We start from the raw sequence: 24,957 nt of genomic DNA, 5'->3' as shown, positions 1-24,957 counted from the left end.
AACTTCTGATCCTTGTGCACTTCGAGGGATGGAACACAGGGCTTGGTGCATGGTAGGCAAACCTTCTACTAACCAAGCCAAGTCCCTTGTCCTGAAATTGTCCATCGGTGCCTGATGATTGATTACCTCTGACAAAATCAAAATTCACTGTGTGTTTAGTATGTACAGAACATAATTTAAAAAAATAAAATGTCAAGGCTGGAGGCTGGAGAGATGGCTCAGCAGTTACAATCCTTGCTGATCTCCCAGAGGACCTGGTTCAGTTCCCAGCACGCTCGCAACTGCTTACAGCTATAATTCCAGTTCTAGGAGACCTGACATCTTCTGACCTCTGCATGAATTGCACATACATATGAACATAGAAGCATGCAAGCAAACACTCATACACATAAAACAAATCCTTTTTAAAATTCTAAAATGAGGCCAGCCTGAGCTGCAGAGTGAGTCCTTGCTTCAAAACAAAACAGAACCCCAGGGTTGAGGACAGGTGTGTAGGGGGGTGGGATACGAACAGTAAACTGTTGGCACCTGAGATTACTTAATAATGAATGTCATTTTAGACCTTTTCTTTTCAAGAGTCCACTCCACTGGTCTCTTCAGAAACAAGTGAGGATCCTGAGGCTGATGTGAAAATGGAAGGTGAGTCCCCAAAAGCACTTGTGATTGTCACATGGTCAGAGTGGCTTTTACTGTTTCTGAAAGGACTTGTGTAGGATGGTGATTGAAGCCAGAGTGTGTGCTCACGTTCATGTGTGTGTTGGGTGCTGTGGTGGTTTAAATGAGAATGGCCCCACAGGCTCATATGTTTGAATACTTGGTCCCCAGTTGGTGGAACTGTTTAGGAAGGTTTAGGAGGTGTGGCCTTGGTGGTGGAGGTGTGGCCCTGGGGGTGGGCTTTGAGATTTCAAAAGTTCCAGAACCATTTCCAGTTCTCTGCTTCGTGCTTGTGGGTCAAGATGTGAGCTCCAGCTCTAGCGCCATGCCTGCCTGCCCCATGCTCCCTGTCGTAGTCATGAACTCTAACCCTCTGAAATCATAAGCCAAATAAACTGTTTCTTCTATAAGTTACCTTGGCAACAACAGAAAATTAACTGAGACAGATCCCATGCCACAGTGCATGCGGAGGTCAGAGGACAACTGTGGAGCCACTTCTCTTTCACTTTTTTTCCCCTCTTTTTATTCTTTTTTTCTTTTCTTTCTTTCTTTCTTTCTTGCTTTATTTATTATGTATACAATATTCTCTCTGTGTGTATGCCTGCAGGCCAGAAGAGGGCACCAGACCTCATTACAGATGGTTGTGAGCCACCATGTGGTTGCTGGGAATTGAACTCAGGACCTTTGGAAGAGCAGGCAATGCTCTTAACCTCTGAGCCATCTCTCCAGCCCCTCTCTTTCACTTTTTTTTTTAAAAAAATATTTCTTATAGTTTATTTAACTTTTTATTTTATGTGCATTGGTATGAAGATCCCCTGGAACTGGATCTTCAGACCATTGTGAGCTGCCATGTGGGTGCTGGGAATTGAATCCCGGTCCTCTGGAAGAGCAGTCAGTGCTCTTAACTGCTGAGTCATCTCTCCAGCCCCTTCTCTTCTACTTTTATGTGGGTTCTGAGGACCGGACTCAGGTCACCAGCCTTGCAGAAAAAGTACCCTTACCCACTGTGCCATCTCTGGCCCCCAGATATGAATGATTAATAGTTCTTTCTTTAATTGTAGTTAGAATTAACACTTGTGGGCTTGGTTTATGGGGGTCACTGTGTGGTATCCTCACCCTCCATTTGTGATAAACTAGCAAGAACAGTTGGAGCCCTTGGTCCTGGTAGTTTGACCTTTACAACAAGAATAAAAAATGTAGTGATAGCAGCTGTCTCCTTAAGGGGTGAGCCTCAAGAATCAGTCATTTTTGAAGATGTCACCATGTGCGTCATTAAGCAGAAGGGGGCTAGCCTGGCACTCACTCAGAAGGTCCTAGACAGGGCTGTGATGCTGGAGGAACTTGCACATGTGGCTTTTCTGGGGCTTTCTCCAAACCAGCTCTGATTGCGGAGCTGGAACACAGGAAAGGACCGCGTTCTCTCAGCCTTAAGCAGTGGGGCTTCAGGCTTCACAGGGTACCTCTAAAAATGAAGAAAATATATCCTTCCAGCCTAAGAACACATGCAAAGAAAGCGGGTGTCCATGGAATGGTGGGAGCGTCAGGTTAGAGGAAGATAAAGCCCCTCTCTCCTTGGTCATCCTGTTAAGCTGCACAGTGCAGTGCCAGCCCCTGCCATCCACCTGGCATGCTAGTACTGTCGCAGCTGCAGCAGGATACCTGCCTAAAGGGACTGCAGAGATGGCTCAGAGGTTAGGAGTGCGCATTGATCTTCCAGAGGACCTGAGTATGGTTCCCGGCACCAATGTCTGTAAGTCCAGCTTCAGGGCTCTGATGCCCTCTTTGACCTCCACTGTATTCAGCTGCACAAATTCCAGCATAGGTGCACGCTCATACACATAAATAAACAGATCCCAGCATAGACGCACGCTCATACACATAAACAGATCCCAGCATAGACACACGCTCATACACGTAAATAAACAGATCTCAGCATAGATGCACACTCATACATGTAAATAAACAGATCCCAGAATAGACGCATGCTCATACACATAAACAGATCCCAGCATAGACGCATGCTCATACACATAAATAAAAAGATCCCAGCATAGACACATGCTCATACACATAAATAAACAGATCCCAGCATAGACGCATGCTCATACACATGAATAACAGATCCCAGCATAGATGCACGCTCATACACGTAAATAAATAGATCCCAGCATAGACACACGCTCATACACATAAATAACAGATCCCAACATAGACGCATGCTCATACACGTAAATAAATAGATCCCAGCAGAGACACACGCTCATACACATAAATAAGAGATCCCAGCATAGATGCACACTCATACACATAAACAGATCCCAGCATAGACGCACGCTCATACACATAAACAAACAGATTCTTTCTAAGAAAATCAACAATTTAAAGGCAGAAGCATGTCTTCTAACTCATAGTTTGAGGAGATACAGTCTTTCACGGTACAGAAGGCACGGCAGCCAAAGCCTGAGGCAGCTGGTCACATGGCATCCACAGTCAGGAAGCAGAGAGAGATGGATGCTGGTGCTCAGCTCACTTTCTTCTTTTGATTCAACCTGAGCCCCTAGCCCATGGGGTGGAGCCCCAATATCAGGGTGGAGCTTCCCTCAGCTAAACCCCTGGAAGCACCCTCAGATCTTCAGGGTTAGCCATCCCTCCACCACCCCACCCTGTCACTCACTGTTCTGGGGTGTAAAACATCCAGTCTGTACTTCTCATCCAACAACAGGTAGTTTTTAGAGACTTGCTGGTTCTCTGTTCATCCTAACTCTTGTCTCTTAAGGGAAGACAAATCTGTCCAACATTGTAAACTCTGCAGCAGGCGTTGAAGATCTTAGGATCGTACAGGTGACAGTTCCAGGTAGGACACTCATTTACTCTCATCATTTGTATCGTATTTCTTTTCTTTTCTGGTTTTTGAGACCAGGATTCTCTGTGTAACAGCTCTGACTGTTCTGGAACTCACTTTGTAAACCAGGCTGGCCTCAAACTCAGAGATTCACCTGCCTCTACCTCCCAAATTCTGGGATTAAATATTTTTCTTTTTGTAAAGATTGTTTTCTTTTAATTTTGTGTGTGTGTGTGTGTGTGTGTGTGTGTGTGTGTGTGTGTGAGCCATGTGAGTGCAGTGCCCGTGGAGGCCAGTAGAGGGCCTTGGATCTTGTGAAGCTGGAATTGCAGGCAGTTGTGAGCTGCCTTGTATGGGTGCTGGGAACTGAACCCAGCAAATGCTTGTAACCATTGAGCCATCTCTCCAGCCCTGTGTTACAGTCTTCATTTTTGTCTTAGTTTTCTAACATGTGTTAGTCTCATGGTGCTGTGTCTCCTCCTGGTTTACCATAACTAAAGAGTGAGAATTTGTGAGCCTCTAGTACTCTGCAGGTGCCACACGCCAAACAAATCTCAGACTCACATCAGCCAAGCCCAGGTTCTACATAGAAAATCTCTTCCTACAGTCAGCTTCATGCTCCCAGGCAGTCAGAACTGGCGTCTGGTCATTTAAATCATCTTTTCACCATGTGCATAGAAGCTCTGTATGGGACCTCCGTAAACAGTCTAGTTACATGGTTACTTCAAAGTAGGAAACTGAGCTGGGGGTGGACAGTATCTAGTTACATTTAATTTACTGTGTGTGTTAGTACTTATTTTTTATTTTATGTGTAGTATGTGGACCTGAATATGTGTGTGTGCATCACATGTATGTAAGAGCCCATGGAGGTTGGATGAAGATGTCAGATCCCCCAGGAATTGGAGTCATAGGAGGCTACCGGCCACTATGTGGGTGTTGGAAACTAAACCTGGATCCTCTGCAAGATCAGTGAGCACCCTCAACCCCTGAGTCATCTCCAGCCCCATTCCCAGAATTGGTTTTTTCTTTTAAAGATTTATTTATTTATCTTGTATACAACATTCCTTCCGTGTGTGCCTGCAGGCCAGAAGAGGACCTCATTATAGATGGCTGTGAGCCACCATGTGGTTGCTGGGAATTGAACTCAGGACCTCTGGAAGAGCAGCCAGTGCTCTTAACCACTGAGCCATATCTCCAGCCCCCTAGAATTCTTTTATTTATTTTTTATTTTTTTTAAATATTTATTTATTTATTTATTTATTTATTTATTATGTATACAATATTCTGTCTGTGTGTGTGCGCCTGCAGGCCAGAAGAGGGAACCAGATCTCATTACAGATAGTTGTGAGCCACCATGTGGTTGCTGGGAATTGAACTCAAGACCTTTGGAAGAGCAGGCAATGCTCTCTTAACCTCTGAGCCATCTCTCCAGCCCCCCCCCATCTCTCCAGCCCCCCCCCCAGAATTGTTTTAATACACACTTTTATACTTCTTGAATTTTGAGCCACTCAACTGTTTTAGTTACTCAGAAGTAAAATTAGGGCTGATGAGATTGCTCAGCAGGTAAAGTACTTGCCACCAAGCCTGACCAGTAACCATCTAAGTTCCTCCCCAGGACCCACATGGTAGGAGGAGGGATCCTCTGCTCTCCACATGATACCCCCCCCAAGATAGTTAAAATGAAAAGTTTTGAGTATTTTGCTTATTTATTTATTTATTTTAATAATTTATTTATTTTTAATTTATGTACGTTGGTATTTTGCCTGCATGTGTATGTCTGTGTAAGGGGGTTCAATCTCCTGGAACTGGAGTTACAGACAGTTGTGAGCTGCCATGTATGTACTGGGACTTGAACCCGGGTCCTCTGGAAGAGCAGCCAGTGCTCTTAACCACTGAGCCATCTCTCCAACCCTGACAACTGTATTTATTTACTTTTGGAGACAGACTGTGTTGTGTGTCCCTGGCTATTCTGGAGCTCACTATGTAGACTAGGGTGGCCTTGAACTCTGTTTTTTTTTTTTTTTTTCTTTTTTCTTTTTGAAGCAGGGACTCAAGACTCAGGTTGTTTTGAACTCACAGTGCTCCACCTGCCTCTGCCTTCTGACTTTTGGAAATAAAGGCATGCACCATCACACCTGACATAAAGATTCTATTTATTTTTGATATGTCTTTGTTTTCTATGTATGAGTTTCGCCTGTGTGTATGCATGTGCACCACATGCATGCCTGCTGCCCGTGGAGTTCAGATGAGGGTAGAATGGTGGTGACCACCATGTCGGTGCTGGAAAAGGAGCCAGGTCCTCTGCAAGAGCAACAGTGTTCTAGCTGCTGAGTCTTCTCCCTTGCCACTCCCACCCTCCACCTTTTAAAATTTATTTTTTATTTTTATTTATGTTTTGGTTTTTTTTTCTTTCCTTTTTTTTTTTTTTTTGATGCAAGGTTTCTCTGTGTAGCTTTGGAGCCTATCCTGGCACTGGCTCTACAGATCTGTAGATCAGGCTGGGCCTGAACTCACAGAGATCCACCTGCCTCTGCCTCCCAAGTGCTGGGATTAAAGGTGTGCACCACCACTGCCCAGCTATATTCTGTTTTTTCGAGACAGGATTTCTCTATGTAGCCCTGACTGTCCTGGAACTCACTCTGTAGACCAAGCTAGCCTCAAGATCACAAAGATCTGCCTGTTTCTGCCTCCCAAGTACTAAGATTAAAGGTGTGTCTACCACACCAATTTTAAAATTTTTTTTGTTTAAAATAAGAGCCAGGCATGGTGGGGCATACTTTTAATCCCAGCACTCAGAAAGCAGAAGCACACAGATCTCGAATGCAAGACCAACCTGGCCTACAGAGTGAATTCCAGGATAAGCAAAGGCTACAAAGAAAAACTCTGTCTGGGGAAAAAAAAAACACACAAAACTTTAATTAAAAAAATAGATTTTGAAGTATTGAAAATGTTCCCTTCTAGTTCCAGTATCATGTATTCTTCTTTCGTTGTCGTGTTGTGTGGTCTGAGGTCTGTGCCACAGCATGGAAGGCAGTGGCCTCGTGCAGCGCTGACGGTGCTCCTAAGCGTAGCATGAGCAGGGACCGGAGGCGGCCCAAGGCTGAGAGGGGCGGATTACTGCTCTTGCAGAGGACCTGGGTTTGTTTCCCATCCCACATCTGCTCCAGGGGAGCCCCTATCCTCATCAAAGGGCTCTTGCATGCATGTGGCATGCACATAGATACAAATACATTTTAAAAAGTAATACGGGGTATATTTCGATAGGGTTGTCATTCGGAAAATTATCATCTGTGATGGCTTCCATTTTGTGAATTTCCCAAATGCTTAGTTATTGTGCTCAGGTAATATAGGTGCCTTGGGGTTTCTGTTGCTGTGAAGAGACACCGTGACCACAGCAACTCTTAAAAAGGAAGACTTTTAATTGGGGCTGGCTCACAGTTTTAGAGGTTTAGTCCATTATCATCATGGCGGGGTGCAGGCCGATGTGGTGCTGGAGAAGTTGCTGAGAGTTCTACATCTTGACCCACAGGCAGCAGGAGACTGTGTACCACACTAGGCATAATTTGAGCATATGAGACCTCAAAGCCCACCCCCACAGTAACATACTTCCTCCAACAAGGCCACACCTCCTAATAGTGCTACTCCCCATGGGCCAAGCATTCAAACCCATGAGCCTCTGGGGTCCATACCTGTTCAAAGCACCACAGCAGGTAAAGTGCCAACAGGCAATTCTGCTAATACCTGTCTTAGAGGGAAAAAAGTATGAATGAGCCTGGTTTGCTTCTCCAAATTATTTTTAGACAATGAGAAGGAGAGACTGTCCGGCATTGAGAAAATTAAGCAGCTTCGAGAGCAGGTGAACTACCTCTTCAGCAGAAAATTTGGTAAGCTTCTGTCTTGTTATATATCCGAAATGTATGTATTTGTTAAATTATGTGTGGGGGCGGGTGTGTACATGCAAGTTCAGTGTCTCTAGAGGCCAAAAGAGGGCGCCAGACCCCTCGGAACTGGAGTTACAGGCAGGTGCTACCCATCCAGTATTGGTACCGGCAATCAAACTCAGCTCTTTGGAAGAGCAATAAGTGTTCTTAACTGCTGAGTCATCTTTGCAGTTCTACGGCCCCCAAATTTGTAAACTTTACCCCCTCCACCCATTTGAAGCATTGAACATTGAACGTACTCTAGGCCTGTTCTAGTCTCTAACCAAAATACTTTTTCTTTTTACTTATTTGTTTTTGAGACAGGACATGGCTGGATAGCCTAGCCTGGCCTTGAACTCAGGACATGTTTGCATTGCCCTTGAGAAGTGCCAGAGGTACAGGCCGTGCGTTTGCAGGTATTTCCAAAGTCTTCGGAGAGTAAGCAGTCTGCGCTTTCAGCCCTCCTGCTTTAGCTCGGCCTGTATCACGAGGCTCAGCTCAGTCATTGAGTTTGGAGACAGCTTGTCACATCTTACTCCTCAACTATAAGCAGCAGGGATTGTGTGTGTGCCTCTGGGTCCAGCTCAGATGTTGACATTAACGACCAAGCATGGACAACCTGGCATGTAATTCAAGCATTTAGGAGGCTGAGGCAGGATGATTGCTATGAATTCAAGTCCAGTCTGAGCCACCATAGACCCTGACTCAAAAAAAAAAAAAGACCAAGAACAAAAAGCAGAGTTTTAGAAAAGTAAACCCCAAAGTCACCTAGTTTACACCCCGCCTCTCATCACAGGGGAGGCCATAGGAGTGGACTTCCCTGTGAAGGTTCCCTACAGGAAAATCACCTTTAACCCCGGCTGCGTGGTGATCGACGGCATGCCCCCGGGAGTGGTGTTCAAAGCCCCCGGGTACCTGGAGATCAGCTCCATGAGGAGGATCCTGGATGCAGCCGATTTCATCAAGTTCACCGTCGTCAGGTGAGCGCATCCCAGCTCCACGTGAGAACGCAGCTAGACATGGGCAACTGCCGAGTGCACGAACTCGGCCAGGAGACAAGCGGCATGGGGAGCCGAGCTGTCCCAAGACTTCCCCTCTCTTCCGCTTTGACAGAGCTGTGTCTCTAGTCCGGTTCCTTGTGTTATTTTTTTATTGCAGTTATTTACGAGGGGCTTGTCATGGCACGTGTGTGAGGGCAGCTTGCGGGAATCAGTTCTTTCCTTCCCCCATGCGGGCCACGATTGAACAGTCAGGTCTCAGGCGTGGCAGCAAGCATCTTGCTGACCATCGTGGGCAGCGCCCCTTGGCCTGACTTCCAACTTTGCCTAGCATTGTGTTGATCCCACCAGAAGTGTGGAGACGCAGCTAGCTGGGCAGAATGAAAACGAGCTCCCCTTCTCTCTCCTGTGTCTCCCCGCAGACCCCTTCCTGGACTCGAACTTAGTAATGGTGAGTACGAAGTAAGAACATTGCGGGACGGGGTGCTTTGTGGAGTGTCTTGGTGGGCACTTGGGACAGAGTCCCATGTCTGCAGCCTGGAGCCTCCCAGTGGAGCGCGTGAACATTCAAGTGTGCTTGTTATGTTTGTTTTGTTGTGGGGCTGGAGATGACACCCAGGGTCGCCCACATGCCAGGCAAGCACCCTGCCTTTGATCTCCATCCACAGCCCTGGTTTACATTTATTTCACTTTGGTTACCTTTTGTTTGGTTAATGTTTGTTATTGTTTGAGACAGTCTCAGTGTGTAGCTCTGGCTGGCCTGGAAACTCCCCGAAGATCCACCTGCCTCTGCTTCCTGCTTCTGGGTGCAGGGATTATAGGTGTGCATCGCCACACCCAGCTGTTAGGTGTTGGGAGACATCTCATTCCTGCGGTCCCGGACTAGCCTAGAACTCATTGAGTAGTTCAGGCTGGCTTCAAACTCACAGCAATCCTCCTGCTTCCACCTCCCAAGTGCTAGATTACACACTCATGACACCATACCTGGTTTTATGTGGTGTTGGATATTATCAGCCAGGGCTTCAAGCATAGTCAGCAAGTGCTCTATCACACCTGGCCCCCAACTACAATTTCTTTCTTTCTTCCTCTTTCTTCCTTCCTTCCTCCCCTCCTTTTTTTTTTTTTTTTTTTTTTTTTTTTTTTTGGTTTTTTCAAGACAGGGTTTCTTTGTATAGCCCTGACACCCTGACTGTCCGGGTACTCACTCTGAGAGATCATAGACCAGGCTGACCTTGAACTCACTGAGATCCACCTGCCTCTGCCTCCCAAGTACTAAGATTAGAGGCATATGCCACTATAACTACTACACCCGGTTACCCAACTACATTTTCTTAAATTTTCATATTTGTGCTATCAGTAACTGCTCCACTTACCTTTGTTTATTTTTGTTTTAGTTTTGGTTTTTGTTTTTTTGAGACGAGGTTTCTCTGTGTAGCTTTGAAGCCTGTCCTAGAGCTCTCTATGTAGACCAGGCTGGCCTCGAACTCACAGAAATCGCCTGCCTCCGCCTCCCAGGTGCTAGGATTAGAGACATGCACCACCACTGCCCGGCCTGACCCTGGGTCTTTTGAGACCGACAGCAGGTTAAGTCATATATCGCCTCTGCTTGGTCCCTACTTTAATATTTCAAATCTCTCTTGGAAAGTTAGGTAAGGTGGCACACACCTGTGATCTCAGCACTCAGGAAACTGAGGCAAGAGTCCCGCTAGGAGTTCAAGGCCAGCCTGAGCTACAGATTAAGGCAGTCTCAAAAAAAGCCAGAGAAAGAGAGCCAGGTATTGTGACGCAGGCCTTTAGTCCTGGCACTCAGGAGGCAGAGATGGGCGGATCTCTCTGCGTTTGAAGCCATCCTGGCCTACAGAGTGACTTCCAGGACAGCCAGGGCTATGTGGAGAGATTCATAGAGAGGCTGGGCATGGTGGCACATGCCAATAATCTCACATTCAGGAAGTGGAAGCAAGAGGATCAAAATTCAAGGTCTGCTACCTAGTTCTTGGCTGCCTAGTGAGTTTGAGGCCAGCTGAGGAGGTAGGTATAAGGATAGCCTCTCTCAAAAATACAAGAAAACGGGGTAAGGGATAGGAAGTTGCGAAATCACCTTTCCTTGTCTCTGTAAAGTGGGAAAACGGAAGATAGACCAGGAGGGCCGAGTGTTCCAAGAAAAGTGGGAGCGAGCATATTTCTTCATGGAGGTGCAGAACATCCCCACGTGTCTGATCTGCAAGCAGAGCGTGTCGGTGTCCAAGGAGTACAACCTGCGCCGCCACTACCAGACCAACCACAGCCGGCACTATGACCAGTACTCGGGGCAGGCGCGGGACGAAAAGCTGCAAGAACTGAAAACGGGGCTGCAGAAGTACCTCGTGGGGACCTCAGACATTGTGGGCCCTGAGCAAGCGTGCTCCAACACAAGTCCAACTGCGAACCCCGTGGCACCGCCTGTGGAAGATGTGGCCGGGAACATATGGAAGACAGTACGGCAGAAGATCCGGTCCTTTGTGGCGTACTCCATTGCCATCGATGAGATTACAGATATCAACGACACCACCCAGCTGGCCATCTTCATCCGCGGCGTAGATGACAACTTCGACGTGGCCGAGGAGCTTTTGGACACTGTGCCCATGACAGGTGCCAAATCCGGGAATGAGATCCTTCTCTGCGTAGAGAATAGTCTCAAGAAGTTCGGTATCGACTGGTCCAAGCTGGTGAGCGTGGCCTCCACTGGTACCCCCGGCCATGGTGGACGCCAACAGTGGGCTGGTGACGAAGCTCAGAGCCAGGGCAGCCTCATGTTGCAAGGGGGCCGACCTCAAGTCCGTGTGCTGTATCATCCACCCCGAGTGGCTGTGCTCCCAGAAGTTACGGATGGGCCACGTCATGGACGTGGTGGTGGACTCGGTGAACTGTATCTGCTCCCGTGGCATGAACCACGGTGACTTCACGACGCTGCTCTATGAGCTGGACAGCCAATACGGTAGCCTGCTGTACCACACGTCCCTCAAGTGGCTGGGCCGGGGGCTGGTCCTCAGGAGGTTTTTCGAATCCCTGGAGGAAATAGACTTGTTCATGTCTTCCCGGGGCAAACCTGTGCCCCAGCTCAGCTCCCAGGACTGGATCCTGGACTTGGCCTTCCTAGTGGACATGACGACACACCTCAACACACTGGACGCCTCCCTCCAAGGCCATTCACAGATGGTGACACAGATGTACGACTTCATCCGGGCCTTCCTAACAAAACTGTGCCTCTGGGAGACGCACCTGGCCAGCAACAACCTAGCCCACTTTCCCACGCTGAAGTCGGTTTCCCAGAGCGAGAGCGACGGACTTAACTACATACCCAAGATCGCGGAACTCAAGGGCGAGTTCCAGAAGCGGCTGGCGGATTTCAAGGCCTGGGAGAACGAGCTCACCCTGCTGAGCTCTCCCTTCTCCGTCAAGATTGACAGTGTGCCTGAGGAGCTCCAGATGGAGGTGATCGACCTACAGTGCAACACGGTGCTCAGGACCAAGTACGACAAGGTGGGCATCCCGGACTTCTACAAGCACCTCTGGAGCAGCTACCCCAGATACAGGCTCCACTGTGCCAAGATGCTGTCCATGTTCAGCAGCACCCACATCTGCGAGCAGCTCTTCTCCATCATGAAGCTGAGCAAGAAGGAGGCGCAGTGGGGCTCGGCACAGGTAGCAACCTGAGGGAGGGGAGGGCTGGAGCCTGATACCCCAGTACTGGGAAGGTCGAGGCAGGAGGACCTGAGTTTGACTTTGCCATCAGCCTGGGCTACGTATCAGTATCGAGACCCCAGAGAAAGTGCTGGAAGAGATACAGAAGGAGTGGAATCTGGCTGTCCCCTGTCCCCCCATTGTGTGGAGACCTGTACTGTCCCAAGCCTAAGAGATTGTGAGAGCAACAGACTGTTAAAACCTCCCGGTTCAATGGGATAAAAGTCCCTCTTTGAATTGGAACCCTAATTTGCATATCACACCTGTTCAGATGGCATCTGAGGCCTGGCTGTAGTTCAGCAGAGCCCGTAACTGAGGTGTTTCCGGTGGCTGGCACCTCTTGTTCCTGACTGCCCTGTGTTATTCATTCATATAATACAGTTTGTAATAAACCCACTGAAAGATGTGTGTGTGTGTGTGTGTGTGTGAGTGAGTGTGTGTGAGTGTGTGTGTGAGTGTGTGTGAATGGAGGGGTGTTCGCACATACGGTGTCTCCCCGTTTTACCAGCCTGTGGCCTGTGGTCTAGTAAGCTCCTGAGTCTAAGGACAATCGTCTGGAGACACTGTCCCATATTCTAGAATTCCTGTGCCTGGAGAAGATCGGAGTAATGAACACAGGATTTAACAATTTAACAGACAGGTAAGTTGAGGCTTCAGGGCCATCATCGCCTTCCTCTTCCTCTGTCTTCTCTCCTCCATCCTTCCTTTCTCTGACAGAACTTCCTTATGCAGACCAGGCTGACCTAGAAATCAGACCCTCCTGCCTCAGGCTCCAAAGATCTGGGATTACAGGACACTCCATGGCATCTGCTCCAGAATCCTTCTCTACTGTGGAATGGGATGTGGGACCCTATGGGGGCTGACAGGCACTTCCACTGTGGGAGAGGATGGACTATGTAGGCGGGGACATAGTTCTTCAGTAACTATGGCAATGGCAATGACATGGCTATGGAGTTGTATGGCCGGGTAAATGGGGAAGGAACTGGCCTGGGAGCTGTTTTGTTTTGGTTTTTAACATGTATTTGTTTTGTGTGTGCTTATGTGGGCAAGCTGTGTGTTTGTGTCACAGCGTACACGTGGGGGTCAGAGGACAACTTGTGAAAATCAGTTCTCCTACTACGTGAGTCCCAAGGATTGAACGCAATCATTGGGCTTGGCCGCAAGTGCCTTCACCCACTGAGCCATCCCTCCGTTCCTGCGGGAGCTGGTTCTTGATTTGCTGCTGTTTCTTCAGATCAGGCATTGATGTCCATCAGTCAAAGGATAAGGGGAAGTGGCCCAGATAAATCCAACCCAGAAGGACACACCCACCTAACTAGATGAATCCAGTTCATACACCGTACATACAATGTGGTCCAGCTAGCTAGGCATGGTGGCACACCACTGTAATCCCAGCACTTGGGAGGAAAGGGCAGGTGGGTTTCTGAGGTCTGGTCTACTGAGTGAGCTTCAGGCCATCCAGGGCCACACAGAGGAACCCTGTCTTGACAAAAGAGAAACTGTTCAAAAAAGTATGTGTCCATAGGCCCACGCTAGTGTGGTCCCAAGTAGCGTCTGCCTCCTTCCTATGGATTTACCCTAAGGAAACTGCCAACATCCCCTGGGCTGTGGACTCCTTGTCTCTGGATTTCAAGCCCAAAGACACTGGAGTAAGCCCCTTACTGTCTGCACACTCAAGAAGACTGATGACCAGCAGGAGGCGATGTCTGACTTGCTCACTCTAGGGCTTCCCTGCACACACAGGCCTTTGGCTGGAGACACGAAGGCTGGTACAAGGCAGCATCAGCAAGATCAGAAATAGAGAAAAACAGATGGAGGGGGGTGTGCACAGCTGGAATCCCAGTACTCAGAGATGGAGACAGGGTGGTCAGGGTCTCAGGGTCATCTTCTACCTCCGAGGGGATCTGAGGCCACCTGACCTGCATGAGGTCCTGAATCAGCACACATGAATGCATGTGTGCACGTGTGTGTGTGTGTGTGTGTGTGTGTGTGTGCTGTGCACACACATGAGAGCATACCTGTCCAAAAGAGGAGGCATTTAATCATGACTTTAGCTTAGGGGGAAAAAAAACAACAAAAGTGGAATCCCAGCAGTCAGAAGCCTGAGGCAGGAGGATCAAGGACAGACTGGGATACATAGTAAGACCTATTTTTCTAGAAGAAAAGTGAAGAAAGTATTTCATATTGTATTTTTTTTTTGCTTTGTGTTTTTAAAAAAATATTATGTGTGCCTGAGTGTGTATATGTTCAGCACATGTGTGCAGTAGCCCTTGGAAGTCAGAAGAGGGCATCAGATATCTCTGTCTCTCCCTCCCTCCCCACTGAGGCAGGATCCCTTGGCCCCCTTTATCCCCTCCCTTCTTCTGAAGAGGCTGCTCTCTGCCTCTCCCCTCCCCTTCTTCCCTCTCCCCCCCCCCGCCCTGTATATCTCCCTTCCTCCCCTCTACCCCCCCCCAATATCCTCTTCCTAAATAAAACTTCATACTCCCCAAGCTCCCTCTGCATGATGAATGACGTATTCTGTTTCCTGCCCATGGTACCCCACCAGCTCTGGGACCTCCAGGGTCTCAATTCGGGCCAAAATCTTACCGTTAGGGTTTCTATCACTATGACAAAACACCATGACCAAAAGCAAGTTGGGAAGAAAAGGGTTTATTTGGCTCTAAATCATTATTCAATACCAAAAGAAATCCAGACATCTACCTGAAGGCAAGAACTGGTCATGGAGAGATGCTGCTTACTGGCTTGCTCCTCTTGGCTTCCTTGGCCAGCTTTTTATAGAACCAGGACCATCACCAGCCCAGGGATGGCACCACCCACCATGGACTTGGCCCTCCCTCCCCCATCAATCACTAATTAAGAAAATGCCTTACAGACTTTTTATTGTTTCTTGGGGTTTTTTGGTTTTTGGGTTTTTTGTTGTTGTTGTTGTTGTTGTTGTTGGGGAGGGGGTTCTTTTTTTGTTTTTTTCAAGACAGGGTTTCTCTGTAGTTTTGGAGCCTGTCCTGGAACTAGCTCTTGTAGACCAAACTGGCCTTGAACTTACAGAGATCTGCCTGCCTCTGCCACCCGAGTTCTGGATTAAAGGTGTGCACCACCACCGCCAGGTGACTTTTGCTTTTTTCAAGTCAGGGTTTCTCTCTGTAGTTATGGCTGTCCTGGAACTAGATCTATAGACCAGGCTGGCCTTGAACTCACAGAAATCCCACCTGCCTCTGCCTCCTGGGATTAAAGGTGTGTACTACCATGCCCAGCTTTACAGCTTGGTTTTATGGAGGCATTTTCTCTTTTATAAATTATTTTTCAATATGTATTTATTTTTATGTGCATTGGTGTTTTGCCTGAATATATGTTTGTGTGAGGGCTATTGGATCCCCTGGAACTGAGTTACAGACAGGTGTGAGCTGTCAAGCGGCCATATGGATGCTGGGAATTGAACCGGGTCCTGTCAGTGCTCTTAACCTCTGAGCCATCTCTCCAGCCCCTTGGAGGCATTTTCTCCATGGAGGTTCCCTTCCTTCAGCTTGGTTAAATTGATGGAACATTAACCAGCAGTTTCTTTGCATTTGGGGAAGGAGCCACCTGTCTCAAGGTCTTAGGGACATGAAAGCAATGACCGTGGTGGGCACTGTCCGTGAATGAACTGCTGCTTTCCGTCATAACCCCCAGTACCCTCTATGCTAAGATTACATCTTGGGGTGCAGTAGTTTGAGACAGGGTCTCACACTGTAACTCAACACGATCCCAAATTCACTACATGGTCCAGACCAACTTTGAGCCTAGCAGTATTTTCCTTGCCTCTTGGTTCTGAAATTACAGACATGAGCCTCTGCCTTGACCTCCCAGATGCTGGACCACTGACACAGCCGATTATGCGGTGCAAGGGATGAGAGTCCGCTAGAAATCGTCCACAAACCCTAGGGCAGTGCTTCTCAACCTTCCTAATGCTGCGACCCTTAATAGCTCCTCATATCGTGGGCACCCCCAACCATAAAATTTTCATTGCTACTTCATAACTGTAACTTTGCTACTGTTGTGAATCGTAATGTACATATCTGTGTTTTCCCATTGCCCTAGGCGCGACTCCTGTGGGTTGAGAACTGCTGTCTCAGGGCCTCAATAAAGCACTTGGCCTGCTGCAAACTTGTTCTTGGCCAAGACTAAAGCAGCACGCAACCAGACCTTTCTCTGTTTCTGCAAACTGCCCCAGCGCCGCTTACTGCCTCCTAGCATACCCCTGGAGCGAAGCCCAGTCCCGTCCTTGGCTTACGGAGTCTCAGTTCACTCCGAACAACATTTATTAAGGCAAGGGAGGAACCTCTGACCACAGCTATATATAAGTATATACAGGGATAGGAATGGGACGCCTACTAGAGGCTGCAGCGCCCTCACAGGGCAGACGCCAGCTTCCGCTTGGTGCTCTCTGTGCAGCGGTGCAGGATGAGGTCCGCGCTGGGTCTCGGGGGCACTGCGGGCTGCGCCTTGGCGTGCTGAGTCGGCGGATTGTCTACGATAATGCCAGGACCATCAGTGGCTCTGCCTCCCAGCCCTTAGCTGGCAGTAACGCGCCATCCACCCCACCCCGTTAGGTCTAGTCCGCCTGGAGTTAGGGGATGGGATGGGATTTATGAGTTGGTCCCGCCCTCCAGCCCTGGCCCCGCCCCCTTCCGGCACTCACTCTTTGTGCCCACTGCACTCTGCGGCCCGGGTCGTGCTGGACGACGGTGCTGCTGCAGGAATCGGACACTGTTGCGGCGATAGGCGTCCTGACTGAGGCGCTTCCGAGAACGCTGGTGGATGCTCTGTGCGTTTCGGATAGTCGACCTGGCACAGCAGGATGGAGGTGTCAGTGACCCGGAATCCCTGTCCCCGGCACGCGGGGTCCCTGGGAGCCCAAGCCTGGCCGAGAAAGTAGGGTGAGGAGAGACGGTGGCACCCTGAAATCCTAAGTCTGACCCCAGCAAGTGGGTGCAGAGGGACTGTGGCACCCCCTCAGGTTCTAAGCCTATATTTAGCAAATGGAGTGCAAGCAGGAAAACCTGCAAGAGCTATTAGCAAATGGAGTGCAAGCAGGAAAACCTGCAAAAGCTGTGGGTATCCCAGATCTTATCCTGTCCCAGAGCCCAGGCCTGTTTCCCATACCTGCTCTGGCCATCAACGTGTCCTTATTTTGGGACTTCCCAGGTCTCACTGACCATCCCAAAGGCCTCTCAGCATCAGCGGGCTCCTCCCTACCTCTGTTCCTACCTTCCCTCCATCCGTGCCTGCCACATCCAGCAACGGTGAAGGCACAGCACTAAACCTGATAGGTACCTTACCTGCCAGGAACCTGTGACCCTCCCTCGGGTCGTGGCAGTGGGGGAGGGGTGGCTCTCTCACCTGCGCGGAGGTGCCCCACGGCCTCTGATCTGCCTCTGGGCCTGGGTTATCTCCTCCCCAGCCTTCTGCAGATACATGGATGGGAAGTAGCCAGTGACATCTCCTTTCCTGCAAGATGGGCCACACTGGAGGCTCAGGTAGTCAAGAAGGGTGTGTGCACAGAGCTGGGGGGGCTTCAGAGTGCCTCAGCCACGGGGACCAATGCAGGCTAAGATACTTCAAACATTCACACCCTAAAGGGTCAGCCTGTTTCCTTATCTGTAGCGACAGAAGCCCCCCACACACCCCCAGCCCCAACCCGCCCTTCTGAGTCTGGGCAGGAAGTCAGGTGTGGATCCTGACATTGTGTGTTGTGACGCCTTTAAGAGACTGTCATTTTTCCTTCTTGATTTTGCTTTTGATTTCCTTTGTCAAATTAGCTCAGAGCCCAAGTGAGGTCCCCTGGACTCAATCAGGTAGATGTGTGCAGGGGGAGAGGGATCTCCTACCTGATCACCCACCAGCCATCCAGAAGCTTATGAATGACCTCAATGGCTTCACCCTCCAACAGAGACACCTCGTCCTCTTCCACAGCAGTGTAGGCTTTGATGGTTACATATGGTTCACCTGGCCCACGGAGGGTGCGCCCAGTGAGGTGAGAGTTTCCTCCCAGCACTCTGCTCCCTCCTCCCCAGGTGCTAGGCTCCTTCCAACTGTCCAGCCACCACCACAGCACACAAGTCCCTCCTTTGTCCCCTCAGATCTTTTCCTAGGTCTCCCTCTCTAGGTTTTTGTTTGTCTGTTTCGAGACAAGGTTTCTCTGTGTAACAGTCACAGCTGTCCTGGAATTAGTTCTGTAGACCAGGCTGGCCTCAAACTCAGAGATCCACCTGCCTCTGCCTCCCGAGAACTGGAATTAAAAGGTTCAACACTTCCACCTGGCTTCTCTCTAGGATTTTTTAAAGATTAAACAGTGTAAGGATGGGACCAAAGGTTTGCAACGTGCAGCAAAAGAGTTTGACTGATGAGCCACACCCCAGCCCCTCACTGGGGGATTCTAGGCAGGGGCTCTACCGCTGAACCACACCCCAGCCCCTCACTGGGGGATTCTAGGCAGGTGCTCTACCACTGAGCCACACTCCAGCCCCTCACTGGGGGAGTCTAGGCAGGTTCTCTACCACTGAGCCACACCCCAGCCCCTCACTGGGGGATTCTAGGCAGGTTCTCTACCACTGAGCCACACCCCAGCCCCTCACTGGGGGATTCTAGGCAGGTGCTCTACCACTGAGCCACACCCCAGCCCCTCACTGGGGGATTCTAGGCAGGTTCTCTACCACTGAGTCACACCCCAGCCCCTCACTGGGGGATTCTAGGCAGGGGCTCTACCACTGAGTCACACCCCAGCCCGTCACTGGGGGATTCTACAATATTTTTGTAGCAAGGTGCCCCTATGTTGCTGGCTGGGCCATGCTCTGCAGCCTGCTGGTGCAGACTTAGACTTGAGTGTGTCCTGCATGAACCTTCTGCGTAGCCGAGGTGGGCCTCACCACGCCCAGGTAGAATTTCACAATCTTTAAGCATGACCAAACAATTCTGCTTTCAAACTCAGTAGCGGCCATTCAAGGCCTGGAGTTGCCAGCTTCTCCCTTGGGCGATGATGACATTACCCCAGGAAGTGTGCCTTCCCAGCCTGAGTTCAGCTTTCTGTTCCCTTGTCCCTTGTACCAGCCTCCACCTTGCTCACCGGTCCCAGATGTCTGCTCCTCCCGGGCCCTCTCTGCTTCCAACTTTTCTGACCAACATTACCAAGCTAACAATAACAGAGAAGTGCTGGCTGGCTTCTTCATGTCCCTGTACCCCTTCCTCTCCTTCATCCCACACCCCAAATTGCCTCAAAGGGCATGGAGCACCTGCGTAGTTGGGATCCGGGTCCTCTGCCTCATCGGGACTGTCAAGGGGCTCCAAGTAGGATGCGGGGACCCAGCCTCTCTTTGTCTTCATCTGGCAAAACCACCAGCCTATGTCAAGAGCACAGAGAGACTGGTGAGGGATGGTGCCCGGCAGCCTTCTTCAGCCATGAGGGTGGTGGGGACACAGAAGGGAATACCGGATACACGTATTCAGCAACATCCCCAAACTCCACACCCGAATCCCAACCCGGGGACACGAGCTCAGAGCCCTTTGCAATGAGCAGGCGGGACGGCACCCCTAAATACAACCCAGGCATGGGATTGGCCTGAGCTGGAGGCATCACCCCAGATGGCGGGTGGGGGTGCTGACCGCTCTCGCCTTTCTCCACGACATCCACCACATCTCCGGTAGCCACAGTCATCTCCGTGCGGGAACTCTTCTCATAGTCAGCAACGGCACGGTAGGTTTGCAGGATGATGGGGCCTGTGATGTCTGCAGAGGGGAGAGGACCGGGTGAGCAGACACAGCAGGAGGGCAGTCCCGCTGCGGAGTATTACTTTAACTAGGCAAAGGTGGGCTCCAGTTGTTTCTGCTGCAGACTAGGACTTAACTGTGTAAAGGTGTGGGTCCACTGTTTATGCTGCGTTTGTTCAACGATGGAAGTTTTGTTCTGGCCTCGAACTCATAGAGATCCCCCTGCCTCTGCCTCCTAAGTGCTGGGACTAAAGGTGTGCGCCACTATGCTCAGCCCTCTTTGTTTAATGAGCTACAGCCTCACGTCCCCTCCCCAGGGTGGCTTCTAGTTCACCCCGTAGCCAAGGATGACCTTGAACTCCTGCATTGGGCTGTGGTGGGGAAGCCACACCCCAACCTGCAAGGTGACCACCAAAGCTCCTCCTAGTCAGTGTTGTTCTGTCCCCACCCACCCCACACTCGAGGTCCTTGATCACATCCATAGCTCCTAGGTGCCCTCGCCCCTGGGCACATGCAGCCCCTCTCACCAGCCACGTTATTCTTGGCATCTTTGGCAATCAGGTATGTCTCTGGCTTCTTCGCCCTGGAGAAAGAACAGGCAATACAGAGCCGACCCTCAGCTTCCCAGCAGAAGGGAAGAGGCTTTAGGTTAGACGAGCAGGAGGACTTCCCCAAAGCAAACGGAACCAGGAGAAAGATGGTGGGCACAGAGAAAAGCTATCCTCTGGCCCAGGCCTGGGAGGTGGGGGTGGAGTACAGACTGTCTTAGGAATGAGGGGTTGTCTACACAGCCGGACTTAGAAACGGGGCAGAGGAAGCCTACTGCAGACCCTAAGATGGCAAAGGCCTTCTCCACCAGCTAGATGGAGCTATTTGGCCCGGGAGGGGCTCCCATCAGCTCTCTGGTGGGGTAGGGGGCTTCTCCTGCCTCCAGCATGCCCCGTGGTGACAGGAGCTTGTGTAGATGCAGCGTTGGCCAAGTCCCAAGTGTAGAGCACTGTGTGCCTGTGGGCCAGCCCCTCATCCTCTCTGAACTTAGGTCTCCCCACCCTCTGTGTATTCTGTCCTCCTGTGCCCTTCCCAGGGAGGTGGCTACTCACTGGCTGTCCGTGGGCAGCTTCAGGTCATCAGGCCGAACTTTGAAGAAGTCCAACAGGTGTGGGCAGCGGGAGATCTTCACAGGCAGTCCCATGAGGGCATTGAAGTACTCGGTGAGGGTGCCCTGGCGGCTCTCAGCGGCACGCTGCCCATCAAACCATCTGGGTGCTGAGTGGGGCCACCAGAGACCCATGAGTGCGCACACAGGATCAAGTCCAAATGGATGTGGGGAGGGGCCCTGGGGCAGGGGACCCTGCTGAGGCTCAGTCCTGCTCACCCGGGAGGTGTGGGATGACTCTGTTCTCCGAGTGGATCTCGCCCGCCTCAATGGGGAACATCTCCTTTAGCGTTTTCTAGATAGAGGAAGAAGGGCTGGGGCACCGCGGCAGAGTGTTTACCTAGCTTGAGTGAAGTCTTGGGCCTCACCCTGAGCATTGCATAAGCTGGGTGTGGGGGTGCAGTCCTGTTACCCCAGCACTCAGGAAGTGAGGCAGGAGGTTAAGAAGTTCAAAGTCATCCTGGGTTGTGTAGTGAGTTTAAGGTTAGGATAAGATATGTGAGAAAAAGCGGGGGGAGGTGCTCCAAAAGATCTAAGTTGGAGCCATTCATAACACCCCTGGGAGGGCAAGCCATCGGCTCCACACAGGCCGCCTTCTGCCTAACACACACCTTCCCCCATCTCTACATTGTCCATAGTGCCACCGGTGGACACTCCAGGCCAATCTTGTCCCAGTGCCTTTGCATATGAAATATTGTCTGTCTGTCCCCACCTCTCTGCGTCTATGTCTGTCTGTCCCTGTCTTATCTATCTATCTATCTATCTATCTATCTATCTATCTATCTATCTATCTATCATCTATCTATCTATCTATCTATCTATCTTCTATCTATCTATCATCTATCTATCTATCTATCATCTATCTATCATCTATCTATCTATCTATCTATCTATCTATCTATCTATCTATCTATCTTTTTTTTTCCAAGAAAAAAAGCAGCTCTGGCTGTCCTGGAACTCACTCTATAGACCAGGCTGGTCTCAAACTCACAGAGATCCTCCTGCCTCTGCCTCCCGAGTGCCAGGATTAGAAGCTATGCCATCACTTCCCAGCCATTTATTTAATTTGAGACAGGGGACAGGGTCTTGCTATGTAGCCCTGGCTGGCTCTGGAAGTCACTCTGTAGACCAGGCTGGCCTCTTTAGACACACGCTGAGCTGGAGGCCTACAAAGGCAGAGCGGCAGTCGAGGCAAGTGCGTCCCCAGCACTCACATGGAACTCGTAGATCTCCGTGAACTTCCTGTAGACCACCTTCTCCGACAGGTCCTGCCACTTCACCAGGAACATGTACACCTGGGGGGCATCAGAGCACAGAGGGGCACTCAACACCCGGGAGTGCCTTCTGTGCCCCGGGGCTGCCTTTTAGTCTTGGATGGGAACCTAAGAAGTTGTGGTGAGGCAGTGTTTGAGGGGTAGCCTGGGTTACAGGATGGGCATGAACTTGGGGACCCTAACTGCAGCTTTGAGAAGCAGACCAACGTGGTCAACCTCTGGTGTGTTTGAAAATTCCCGTTTTTTATTCAGTGTGTGTGTGTGTGTGTGTGTGTGTGTGTGTGTGTATGTGTGCGCGCGCGCGTGCACGCACACCCAAGCATGCATACCTGCACACACATGTGCACACACATGTGTAACATGTGTGCCATAAACTGCAGAGAACAACTCATGGGACTCAGTTTTCTTCTTCCACCCCCGGGTTCTGAGGAGTGAGCTCAGATCGTCAGACATGGTGGCTAGTCCCAGTCCTTGCTGAGTCATCATCAGCTTTCCGTTTTTCTTTTTAAAAATGTATGTGGTGATTGACCTGCATGGATGTCCATGGACCACATGTATGAAGCCAGAAGAGGACACTGAATCCCCTGGAAAAGGAGTTATATCTGACTGTGAGTGATCGTGTAGGTGCAGAGAATTGAGCCCTGATCCTCTGGAAGAACAGCCAGTGTTTGCTCACTTTCTAAACTCTTTTTTCTCCTGTCAATTCAGGGGACTGAGCCAAGGGCCTTATGTACACTATTCAAGTGCCCTAGCCATAGTCCCCAGCTGGGCTTCCTACGTGGCTCCTCTCAAAGGACAGGTGGGAGAAAACTTGTCCCCACTGTACTAACAGGAGGGACCTTTAAGAACAAAGCAGGGCCTAGGGATCGAGAGATGGCTCATCACAAAGATGGACAATGGGAGACAGCACTGGCATCAACCCCAGGGTACCCAGCACCCACACTGGGGCTCACAACACATATAACTCCCGGTCCAGTGGATCTGGCGCCCCCTTCTGGCCTCTGCGGGCACTGCACATACCTGATTCCACATACATGCAAGTGAAATAGACAAAATAAAAATAAACGTGCTTATTTATTTATGGGGCTTAGTGGGAAGCGTTCAAGAATTTTGGGGCCACATAAGGACAGAGACAGGCTGGGCCATGTAATTTGCTGAGTCAAGCAAATAATTGCTAATACTAGCCTTGAAGAGAAACGAACTGATTTCTGTAACAGGGAAGGGGGTCTTAAACACAGTATGATACTTGAAAGAAACCAAAGATAAGACACTTGGGGTAATGTGGCAGCTCTCACGGGAGAAACAGAGACAGATGTCTGCAATCCCCGCGTTTGGAAGGTGAAGTGGGAAGTGGACCCTGAGTTCCGGCTATCCTAAGCTACGTTGTGATGGAGACCCTAAAAGTACCCCCATGATTGTCTCTGGGGGTTGGGGAGAAATGGAAGACACGAAGGAAACACCTAGAACGACCCCAATGCTCTCTTTTGGTGTGGCTTTGGTTTACAAATCCCTCGCTTATTCTGGAATGACTCAGAATATTTATATTTCGAGAGGGCGGGCAGAAGGTAGAGAACTTAGCACCTTGTGCCGTAAGTGTCCCCCACAAACTCTGCACAAGTACCAGGTGTCTCTCCTCTCTCACCCAGTGATGGAGTCTAGATCTACAGGCAGAGATTTCTCCAACTCATCTCCCTGCCTCCCCCACCCCCCACCCCGGACAAAGGGGACACTTTCCTCCCTTGTGGTGATGTCACCTCCTGGGGAGCTAAACTCTAGTGTGACCCACATAGAAGGAGAGAGACAAACCACTACAGCCTGCGGGCCTCTCCTCGCGGGGCCTCTCCCTGTGCTGACCAGGCAGGGAGGTTTCCTGGGAGGAGCGAACCTTGGTGCTAAGCACCGGACACACACACACACACACACACACACACACACACACACACGGTGGGGGCACGTGAGCAGGGATGGGGCTCAGGATGGGAACGGAGAGGGAAGCAGTTGAGAAGGGTGCACAGGGGTGTCTGCCAGGGATGGGGGAGCCCTCTGCGAGCACCCAAAAGAAACCTGAGGTCCAGAGACAAGAAGTCCATGCCCCCCCCCTTTTTTAATCTAATAAAAAAAAAATCCCATGCCCAAGAGGTCTCCTTCCCCTCATATTCTTCCCTGGTCTTCTTCTGTCTCATACCCTTCCCTGGTTCCCCCTTCCCCCCATATCCTTCCCTGGTCCTGGTGGCCTTTGGGTAGCACCAGGAAGACAGCCTTGTCTCCACTGTGTGCTTCTGCAAGGCACTCGGGCTACTCACATAGTGTTGGCTGGGAGCGAAGCGCTTCTCAAAGCCCAGGAGGGCGATGTGGCGAATGAAAGTGTCCCCCATGACTGGGCAGTGCGTGGCAGGGCCACTTCTCCCTATAGTCTGGGCTGAGCCTTAAATACTCTAAAAAGAGGAAGTGGTGTCTGTTGCTTGTGGGGTGGGGGCGGGGAGTGCCCAGGACACTCTTGCTCAGTCTTTCACTTTCTGGGGATTGTTTTGAGCTCGCACCAAGTAGCTAGGGCAGCTGTGGGCGCTAAAGGCAGAAAACCTGCTGTAAGGCCTGTCCCGCAGCTCCAGGCGCGTGGGCGCCTCTGCAGTTCTGAGCCACCCTAGCTGCC

At 50.3% G+C, this 24,957-nt stretch overlaps 2 protein-coding genes across 3 annotated transcripts in view; one reads left to right on the top strand and one right to left on the bottom strand.

The window, feature by feature from the left end:
* The window catches only part of LOC125400080 (general transcription factor II-I repeat domain-containing protein 2), a 36,542-nt gene extending 24,002 nt beyond the window's left edge, over positions 1-12,540 (top strand). Inside the window, 7 exon segments of the mRNA XM_087903572.1 lie at positions 577-639; positions 3,431-3,508; positions 7,297-7,380; positions 8,213-8,396; positions 8,837-8,865; positions 10,533-11,143; positions 11,145-12,540. Coding sequence (XP_087759698.1) covers positions 577-639; positions 3,431-3,508; positions 7,297-7,380; positions 8,213-8,396; positions 8,837-8,865; positions 10,533-11,143; positions 11,145-12,107 — 2,012 coding nt within the window. The 3' untranslated portion in view covers positions 12,108-12,540.
* Positions 12,541-16,414: 3,874 nt separating this feature from the next.
* Ncf1 (neutrophil cytosolic factor 1) lies at positions 16,415-24,737 on the bottom strand. 2 transcript variants are annotated; one of them, XM_087903573.1, is made up of 11 exons: positions 24,611-24,737; positions 22,248-22,328; positions 21,253-21,328; positions 20,978-21,143; positions 20,405-20,460; positions 19,773-19,895; positions 19,403-19,510; positions 18,002-18,119; positions 17,514-17,621; positions 16,813-16,958; positions 16,415-16,641 (listed from the first exon to the last, which is right to left on the bottom strand). In XM_087903573.1, the coding sequence occupies exons 1-11, from the start codon at positions 24,680-24,682 to the stop codon at positions 16,523-16,525; spliced, it is 1,173 nt and encodes a 390-aa protein (XP_087759699.1). In that variant the 5' UTR covers positions 24,683-24,737; the 3' UTR covers positions 16,415-16,522. The 2 variants fall into 2 exon arrangements, with proteins under 2 accessions (XP_087759699.1, XP_087759700.1); XM_087903574.1 differs by lacking the exon at positions 17,514-17,621.
* Positions 24,738-24,957: the final 220 nt, after the last annotated feature.

Source organism: Myodes glareolus, chromosome 2, assembly GCF_982192425.1.
Source record: "Myodes glareolus chromosome 2, mMyoGla1.1, whole genome shotgun sequence".
In the NCBI taxonomy this organism is placed as follows: domain Eukaryota; kingdom Metazoa; phylum Chordata; class Mammalia; order Rodentia; family Cricetidae; genus Myodes; species Myodes glareolus.
Note: the sequence above shows the minus strand (reverse complement) of the source record. Positions and strands in the feature narration are given on the sequence as shown.